This window comes from Cavia porcellus, unplaced genomic scaffold (assembly GCF_034190915.1).
Source record: "Cavia porcellus strain 051 isolate PalLab524CR breed Dunkin Hartley unplaced genomic scaffold, mCavPor4.1 scaffold_7, whole genome shotgun sequence".
Classification (NCBI taxonomy): Eukaryota; Metazoa; Chordata; class Mammalia; order Rodentia; family Caviidae; genus Cavia; species Cavia porcellus.
Genome location: NW_026947490.1, coordinates 62,231,718 through 62,241,680, shown reverse-complemented (window position 1 = coordinate 62,241,680; position 9,963 = coordinate 62,231,718). Strand labels below are relative to the sequence as shown.

General features: G+C 42.4%; 1 protein-coding gene across 18 annotated transcripts in view; it reads right to left on the bottom strand.

Annotated features, from left to right (window-relative positions):
* Positions 1-1,476: 1,476 nt before the first annotated feature.
* Positions 1,477-9,963, bottom strand: part of Crem (cAMP responsive element modulator) — a 69,594-nt gene continuing 61,107 nt past the window's right edge. For 10 of the 18 annotated variants that reach the window (XM_063253691.1, XM_063253693.1, XM_063253699.1 and 7 more), the window contains 2 exons: positions 6,885-7,041; positions 1,477-2,359 (listed from right to left, as the gene is read on the bottom strand). In XM_063253691.1, coding sequence (XP_063109761.1) covers positions 2,215-2,359; positions 6,885-7,041 — 302 coding nt within the window. In that variant the 3' untranslated portion in view covers positions 1,477-2,214. Of the gene's footprint in view, positions 2,360-6,594; positions 6,756-6,884; positions 7,042-9,963 lie in introns of those variants that run through there. The other 8 variants (XM_063253692.1, XM_023564662.2, XM_063253697.1 and 5 more) reach the window with 2 other exon arrangements.

The window sequence follows — 9,963 nt, the reverse complement described above, 5'->3', positions numbered from 1 at the left end:
AGTGTGTGTTAATTTTCCTCCTTCCACCCCAGGAGTCGGCCCCTGGGAGGGCAGCGCCCGCTCTGCTCTCTTCCCCATCACCCCCCACCATGCAGGGCCCAGTTCCAACTCAGCCTCCTCTTTGAAGTTTTCCCTCGATCCCGGACATCTGTCTCTACTTCTAACTCTACTGCCTTTCGCTTTCCACATCTTGTTTGCTGATCTGGTCTCTCCCCCTTCGTATCCACCCCTCAGCTGTTTATGGAGCCTGACTGACTGAAAAGCCCTAAAATTTCCCTTCCCCTGGGGCTTTCCTTTTTGTTTCTTTTTCTTCCATGTCTTCTTTCCCCATCTTACTTCTCTGTAGAAGAAAAGGCCAAAATGGAGGAAAAAGGAATTGAGAGTCCAGGCCCTGCAGGAAGTACTTTCAAAGAAAGGCAAGCAACATGGCTTACCTTCCGGAAGTGACGCCTATGGGGAGGGTGACAGAGCTCAGGGGAGCAGCAGGTGGGTACCTGTTTCTGTGCTTCCCTGAGACCAGTCCCAGCTCTGCTCCTGAACCTGGGGCCGGGACATCCTTAAGGAGATGCCATGTCCTATGGTTGGGGCTCTGGCTTAAACCTCGAAGCTTTCTACTCTAAAAACAGGATGAACTGTGGATAGGACACTGTCATCTGGACCGTCACCAACTTCATCCTCCCTGTGCCTACGTGACGGCATTTAAGCAGAGGTGGAATGTAAGTGTTCTCAACTGCAAACTAAAATCCCAGCTTGTTCTGAGTTTTACCTTAAGATTCTTACCATGCATCATGCTCACTCTCACCACCACCACCATCATTTTATGGGGCTTAGAGTCAAACCCGGGGCCCGGCACATGCTAGGCAAGTGCCAAACCACTGAGCGGTACCCTGGGCCTGGGGCTGACTTTCTGATGAGAGAGGAGCAGCATTTGCAGGGACTGTACCCCGCTGTAGGAATCAGCCTGAACTCACAGAGATGTGCCATTTAGTTCTAATAGGCGTTCAACTCACAGTGGAGTCTAAAATATATTGTCATCTTCATCAGGGAATAAGAAACCAACACTAGGAACTTCTGCAAGATTGTTTATATTACAGGACAGTGGAAAAAAACCTACAGTAAATGTTGATGTTTAAATAAGTACCAATTACTATAAAGTGCAACCAACATGGTTCTATTAAGACTGTGGCGTTGAAGAACAGCAATACATACTGCATTTTCTTTACAAGTGACTAATATACAAATCTACAAATGCCAAAATTCATTTCCGTGCTATTCTTGTGTGGGCATGGAGGTATCCTTTCTTTTTTTGGTACTGGGAATCAAACTCCGAACCCTGTGCTTGCCAGGCAGGCACCGTGCCGCTGAGCCATATCCCCAGCCCGAGATATCGTGTTTTAATTCTTTCCTGAGGTATTTTTGTGTGTGTGGCTTAATTTTATTCTCCTGCTGGATGCATTAACTCGGATCATCCCTTCCTAAAATGATGAAAGACCCGTACAAGTTTTTATTGCATAGGACACTATTCCTGACACAGCCTGGGACATGCAGACATGCAGTACGGCACAAGTGTTACAAATATTTCATGTGAAGAATTTGTTACATACATCTCTTTGAACGGTTTATCTCTTTTTAAAAAGCTGAAGTGATAGCCAAGGGTTGGATCGGTACAGTGAGGCACTGGAGGAATGTTAGCAATTAGGAAGGAAGAAGAGTCATACAAAGGAAAAGAAAAGCCACTCTTGCCAGCTATATATTGTATTGCTTACAAAGCAACTGTACACGTCACAATCAGTCCATAGTTAAATATTTTTACTAATCTGCTTTGGGAGAGCAAATGTCTTTCAAGGTCTCAAGTTCCTCTATAAGCTTCTTGTTCTGGACTTCCAGCACCGCAACTCGGCTCTCCAGACATTTTACGTATTCTTTCTTTCGCCGTCGGCATTCTTTTGCAGCTTCCCTGGAAAAAGTAGAAGCAAAAGGGCAAACAGTGGTGCGAGCTGACGACAGACAGACCGAAGCAAGCGTGGTGAAAGTGAGCTAGGCTGCATTCCAAACCTCGGAACAGGACTCCTAATTCAATGTCAAATTCTAAACCAAACTGGATTCTTAGTTAAGGTCCCAGGTGTCCCTCTGCAAGTCCGACGGGCAGTTAGCACTACTGCATCGCCTGCCTTGATTAGGGTTCAGAGTAAACAAGGTCCAGGGCAAAGACAGTTACTCTGCTTTATGGCAATAGAGATCTTTGAGGGCCTTGAGTTCCTCAATGAGGGTCTTGTTTTGGTTTTCAAGCACGGCCACGCGATTTTCAAGACATTTGACATATTCTTTCTTCTTCCTGCGACACTCCCGGGCAGCTTCCCTGGAACCAACACAAGGCAGATGACTAGAGGAACAGCCTCCCAGCACGGTCCACCATGGCTCAACCGAGTCCCTGCCCCCAGAAATCCAAAGCCAACCAAACAGAGGGAAGGTTCGGACAAAGCCACAGACACAGGGAACCAAGCGCGTGCCTTTTTGTACAGCAGGAGCAACCTGAGAGCACAACCAATTTATCCAGCTGGCGCCTTCCTAGGCACCCAGTCCAGGAGAAAAAGGGGCTGGGTTCAGTGAGCTGAAACAAGGGGCCACATTCTCAAGGCCAGTTTCTGCAGGCATTTCTAGATTTTTCCAACCTTATTCTGTTTTGTTTGCCAAAAACCACAACTGTTTCATCACAATGAATCATTATGGGTGGAGGGCTACGATGATTGTAAGACAATTCTCAGAAACCTTCAAATGTCAATACTGAAGATTTTTATTCTTCAAAACTAAATCTCAGCAAAAAGCGGGCAAGCACAATGGTAAGAAACAGGTTTGGGGGCTTGAAAACACGACATGGATAAATTACAATGGCAAACACAAAGTACTTTTTATAAACCAAAATGAAGTGGACGCTGCTTCTGAAAATTAAAGCTGGGGTTACATAGCACAACATTTGATAACTTAGACAATTAAAACCCACACGTGTAAGAATGCCACAGTGCCACAGTTAAAATCACAAAAAAGGAATCTAATGAAGAACTCAAAAGCATTTCAAGACTGTTCACATTAATCACATGCACTGAATATGCAACTCACTGAGTTTAAAGCACGGTAAACATGTCACAAGGAAAAAACAGACCAACAGCCAAAGCAACAAATGCAAATAGCTGAGTTAGTCATTTTCAGGCATTGTTCTACTAAGAAACGATACAGCTAACATTTCCCCTTTCTACTTTATTTTAAAGGTGGGAGAGGATAGCAACTATTTTACTTACATCTCCTCCGAGAATGGCTTTATTCTGGAGAATGCAATTCCAGAATAAGGGCTAGGTATTATCACTCAGGTATATTTCAATGACAATAATGCTGTATTTCTAAATACCAGTTACTACAATGCCAATTCATATTGTTGTATCCCTCCACCAAGTATAACGTGCACAAAATCTAGCCAATTGAGCTCATTTTAGGCGAGCTGACTCTTAATGGAATATCTGTTTTCTCATGGGAAGCAAAAATCAGCAGAAAAGAAACCTTGAAATCGCGAGGAGCTGCAGGAAAAGGCAATCTCTACTTCCCTAGCCAAGAGCAACACACTCATGCTGTGAGCTCACAAAGCTCTGGACTGCTCAACTGGTTAACAAAAAATAAAAAGTGTGCAAGTGAACTGAACCAAATAGAACAGAGATTCATCTACGTGATGCAGAGAGGAAAGTTAACAATGAATCCAAACATATAAATCTGCTAGTTTGGGAATATAATTCAACTCCCTTCCACAAAAAAGCTATAATTCAGTTACAAAGACCAATATTTTCATGATTAAATCATTAAACTCCAGATCTAGAAGGAAGGCAGTCATTTTATAAGACAAATTGCCATTAAATTTTAAACATCTCGCCATAGTGTTACAGGGTTTAACTTTGAATTTTTGTTCACCAAGTGGCTTGCTATAAATATCCATACTTCATAGTTTACATTTGGGGGCAGGCGTATTACTAAGAGTCCCAGTGTTCCAGCCCAAAGCTTTAAGTGACCACACCAGCAGACAGGCATTCCTAAGCCATCCTCAACTGCAGAAGGCACCTGTTGCTTCTATTAATAGCTCAGTTTCCAGGCCTTGCATATGACCGGATCTGTGCTCAACAAGGAGAAGGAGCTCATGGCAAAGAGGAAAAGCCAACAGGCTCTAAGAAATAAAACACTTGCTGTGTTGGCAGAAATATAACTAAATATCTAGCATCCATGCATCCAAAGAATAAGCAGAGAATGCATGAGATCTTCCCCGTAAGTTATGAACCCCGGTCACATGCATTTCTGAAGGCCTATCTGAAGCTTGCAGTGAGGTCCTTGGGAGGTGACCGCGGTGCTTCAGGGCAGTGGACTGGTTCAGGAATGAAGGCTGCTGGTCGTGCAGCCTGATCCTGTCTAGTCTGGGGTGTGTGGCCTTACCCCACTTCCTGTTCACCTCACTGAACATCAGTTTCTGCTAAGGTAGGGACAAAAACCAGGACAATTCTCATGGGAAGACAACGTGAGCTAAAGGAAATGTAGAAATAAATTTGCTAAACAGATACCGAGCACCTAATAGTTCTTTAATAGCTGCACTTCTCTTGTTGCTCTGAGACTAAGATTTGAAAGCCAGAATAAATAGGAAGCTGTGCTGTCAATGAAATGTGGGTTAAAGTGGGGGAGGGGAGTCTTCCAGGACAAGTTTCTAAAAGAGGGCAGGTTCTGCCAGCCTCTAGTTCTGGCTCTTGCCCTCTTCTCTTCTTCCTGCCTGATGCAATGCCTAGAGGGGCAGCAGCTAGGTTGTGAGCAGGAGGACAAAGGGTCCATGCTGCAGAGGAGAGCCCAGGGAGGATGGCCTAGGCCCGACCCTTGGTCCTAGCCACAAGTGCTGTACCTCTGTGCTGCTGTGGAGGAACAAAGACTTGTTAGAACAAAGACTAGTTAGAAATGGAAGCCTCCACTTCCTTAGTTACTTGTAGCCCATGCTAAGTGTTAGTGGTTATTATTCATAAGATTTTTGTAATGGCTGGGAATTTAGCTCAGCGATGTAAGCCTGGCAAATGTGAGGTTGTAAGTTCAACCCCCCAAAAAAAGTTATTTGTAAGCACTAAACTTCCATAATTTTCCCCCTCAGGGAGCTGCTATGCATGTCTTATGTATGTTTGGCATGTTTACAGGAACTCACTGCCTAATGTTATACTGAATTTACGTTGCTATTGTTACTGTAAGAATTCCGAAATTAAAAATAAGGGGAGAGAATGACAGCAAAAGTGGAAATAAAGACGACTTTCCTTTTTTACTTTCTTTGGGTAAAATACGATACCAATGAACAATTTTACAGTTGGCATTATTGGCAGATTTTAAATTTCTAAACTGAACTTCGTAATGTACATATTACCAGAGACGTGATTATATTCAGAGCTCTTGAAATCCCAGGAAATTCCATCTCTATCAGTCTATTTCTCTATCTACTTATCTGTGTATCAGTCTATCTATCTATCTATCTATCTATCTATCTATCTATCTATCTATCTATCTGTCTGTCTATCAGTCTGTCACCTCCCCATGCTGGGCACGACACCAAACCCTCTGCATGCCAGGTAAGCACCCTGCCAATGTGCTACACCCATGGCCCAGAAAATACAGTTTTAAAGTATCAAGAATCTTCATTAGATCAAAGACAGGGTCTTTGTTAACAACCACCATACTCAGTTCCATCAATCCAGCCCCATGGGGATTTCTGAGCAGAACGGATAAAGAATGTGAACTCAGAGTGACTCAGTACACCCGGGACAAGCCCTGATATCATGTATACCCTTCTGGTCCTATTTCTGGCTATGTGTTGAATCTCCCAGCATTCAAAATACCATCTAACACTCACTGAAATGAGTAAGTTTGAGAATGATAGAATTGAATTATGTCACTTAAAAGATGATGGGAAGCTCAGTATGGCTGCTTCTGGTCCATGCTGTTATCAAAGATGTCGAGGAACTCAGAGCTCAGATCCCCAAATTTATAGACTAACTAGGTTGGCTATGTCCTGATAAATTAATGACCCTGGTCCTGGTCACAGGCAAGCAGATGATCCCCCCTGAAATGTTTTTTTCTTACAATGAGGACACTGTTTACAATTTAAGAGTAGGTGAGAAGAGGGCAGGAAACTGTCAGACAATTCTGTCCACTCTGCAAATAGATTATTTTATATCATCCCCATAAGAACAGGAAAAAAATAACACAAGTTTAACAAAGTAAAGGCTTACATTTCTAAAAATATGGTGTACTGATGCTCAAAATCTAAAAATTCTGCTGGGCACAGTGGTACACGCCTATAATTTTGGCTACTCAGGAGGGCAACACAGGAGGATCATGAGGATAGCCTGAGCTATCTATCTCTAAGGAGTGGAGTCACTTTTTTTTTTGTTATTTTGCAATTACATCTTGAATAGAATTTTCTTAGAATAATATGCATTTCATTGTAATAGTGATAAAAAAGAAATGCTCTAACATTTCTTTTGCTAATAACAACTAAAAAGTTGTAATTGTCACCATACTATTTCACAATGTAAATAACATACACAAAATTTTAATCTTCATACAAGAATGCATCTTTTGAACATTGCTCCCCTCCCCCCCAACAGGGCTGCACTCCTGCTGATGGATTCTTCCGTGTGGCCAGGGATCAACCTGAAGAACTGCTGATCAGCTTTACAGGCAGGGGAAATGCAGACCTGCATACAAGACCACATGAACACCTGACTTGGGAGAAAGAGCTTGAGAAAAGCATGTGTTTTTCAAAGCCCCACAGTAATAAAGCATGCATCTACCAAGCAGTTCCTGAGCGCTCGCGAACACCGCACCTGTTTTTCATCAGCCTCAGCTCTCGTTTGCGAGTGGCTTCTTCTGCCAGCTGCTGGGGACTGTGCAAGGTTCCCGGTGAGGTAGCCATCACCACACCCTGGGGCAAAGCAGTAGCAGGAGCCCTGATCTGGTAGGCTGGCATGTCACCCGTGGCGGCTGCAATGACAAAATGCAAGCTTTACACATACAGCTCAGGAGCTGAAATGGCACAGTCAGTTATCCTAGAAGTAGCACACTTTTTACATGTCACTAGAGGTGATCTTGGAATGGGGAAGATACTTATTCTGAGCATGACAGGACTTTTAAATATCATCAAAGATTCCCGGGCACTTGATAGGATCATGTTGGCATGCTTTCCATTATTTATGGTAGAAAACTGTCCAAATGCATTGTAAACAAGTTTTTATCAGAGGCTAAAGAAGACAAGCTGTTAAACTACAGTTCATTCAGCTAAAACCAGCAGTGTACTGACATGTTTAAGAAACATCTGAGGGGGGCTGGGGATTTAGCTCAGCGGCATAAGCGCCTGCCTTGCAAGCAGGCAGTCGTGAGTTCGATCCCTGGTACCGATAAAAAGGAAAAAGACAAAAAAAAAAAAAGAAAAGAAAAGAAACATCTGAGGTGGGGTGGGGGACCCTGACCTTGGTTATGTTTGATGATTCCCACAGTAGAAATACTTTTACCATGGCCAGTTTCAAAATGTCTGCGAGACTTTACTGAATGTAAGTTGGAAAGAAAAAGGCAAGCAAGATGTCTACTAGACAGAGGATGGAGATGCTAATAAGTTTAAGAGCACAGATAAAATCATTAGGAATGACGGGCTGTGAGTCATTTATTTGAATGTGTGTGAGTATGAATGTGTATATATGAGTATACACACATATTTAATTTTTAATAATGGCTCACAAAGAGGTTGCAAGTTTAACAGCCAACCCCAGCAAGCCAGGGAGAGCATCTTCATTAAACAGCTCTGCACCGGGAGAGGCTTCCCGTGCTATAGCATGCCTGAAGCAGCCACGCAGGGTCCTTCTGCAAAACAATGATTCAGGGGAGGGCCGGAATCCAGCTTTCTGTGGTTTCAGTTAAAAACCACAACAATAACAAAAGCCCAGCAGAGCTCTTCATAAAACTGGCTTCTCTGGAAAAAGATCATGTTTGTCTTTCTTTTGGGAAAATAATACATTTCTCAGTATCTTTTTTTTTTTTTTTTTTTAAGAAGAAAAGGCTCAAGTTGGTTCCCGGCATTAGTAGTCATCTTTTAAAAAATGTTTTCTAAATATGGTATAATCATCCAGCTGAAAGACAGATTTAATATTTACTTATTATTCAGGTTTAATACTGAAAATAAATACATGGTTCCCTAATTTAATTTCAGAATTTGTCTACCACTGTACATTGCTTGCTAGAAAAAATAGATGACTTTGAATGTCTACCACTAGTGCTTCAACTTTCAGAATGTGTGGTCCAGATTAGCTTGATATTTTGAGGACAAAATACGTATTTTTTTTTTTTTTTTTTTGGTCTTTTTTGTTTTTACTGGTACCGGGGATTGAACTCACGACTGCCTGCTTACAAGGCAGGCGCTTATACCACTGAACTAAATCTCCAGCCCCAAAATACATACTTTCTAAATGCAAGAAAAATGGTTTAGAACTGCGTGTAGTGGTGCTTGCCTGTAATCTCGGCCCTCAGGAAGCTGAGGCAGGAGGATTGCTACATAGCGAGTTCAAGGCCAGCTGGAAATACATAGACCTTGTCTCAACCTCCCCCCAAATGGTTTAAAAGATATTAAATTCTACAAAAATCAATCTGAATCAGATACAATCAAAAGAAAATGCAGGACTGTCATTTTTAAAAAATGCATTATAATACATTGAGTGAGAAAAATTTTCCAAATATGGAAAATAAAACTTTTTACACAAATTGTATATTATCACTGAAAGTAGCCAAGTCATTATCATTGTTTGGGTTTGGAAAAGGATCTTGGTATGCAGTCCAGGCTGGGCTTGAACTCATAGTCTTCCTGCCTCAGTCTCCCAGAGTGCTGGGCCACCATGCTTGGCCTAAATTTGTTGTTTTTGCTTTTGTGACTATTCAGAATACTGCATGCATGTCTTATTATATGTCTAAGAAAGCTTTAAAGCTTTGGAATACTTGAGAAAACCGGTTACACACCAAAGCTTTTTAAATGTCTTGAGACACTGTCACAGGAGATGGGAGGTAGGGCAGAACAGCTGAGCCCGCCCTGCTCTGCCCCGTGCCCACCTCCGAGGAAGGAGGTTATGGGATAATAAAGGCTGGAACAATGCAACAGCTGGAGGCTGCGCAGACTTTCTAAAACTGGAACAATGGCCAGTGACGAATGAGAAGTCTACATGTCATCATCTTGACATTTGCAGGCAGCCTGACTGCAAAGCTGGTGCCAGGGCTGACCTTTCTAAACACTCTGCACAAAGAAGGGGCCCAGACAGAGAGGAGCAGAGGGTTCCTCTGCTCCCGTGTGGTACACAATGGTGTTTTCTACAGTATGCCAAGGAAGTGGGGGACGTGATGCACTCATGAAAGGGAAGGAGACACAGGAGGCCTTGACAGAGGAAAACAGACACCAGCAGTGGCTCCGATCTACTTTTGCCTGTTTCCAAAAGCCACGGCCACTCTTGAAGACCAAACTTGGCAGCAGGAAGGACAATGGAAATTCCAAATTATACATTTATAAAACATTTAGAGCAATAGCTCAGAAAAAACATAGCTTTAAAATAACTTGGAAGGAGATAAGATAGCTGATATATTAGTTCTGGGATGTTAGATAAACCAAGTATTATTAAACTGTTTCAGATGCCATATGTTCATTTTATTTAACACAAATAAAAAAGTATAGCTCATTAGTTCAAGTCAGAAATATGAATTAGTGTAAATTAGTAGGATTTAGAATAAATTTCCTTACGAACCCAAAGAATCTCTAAGATGGTACACATTTTTGGGGTGCTGGGGATTGAACCCAGGGCCTCTGCACCGATTTACCCCCAGCCATCTTTACTTTTTATTTAGACATAGGTCTAACAAAGTTGCCCAGGTAGA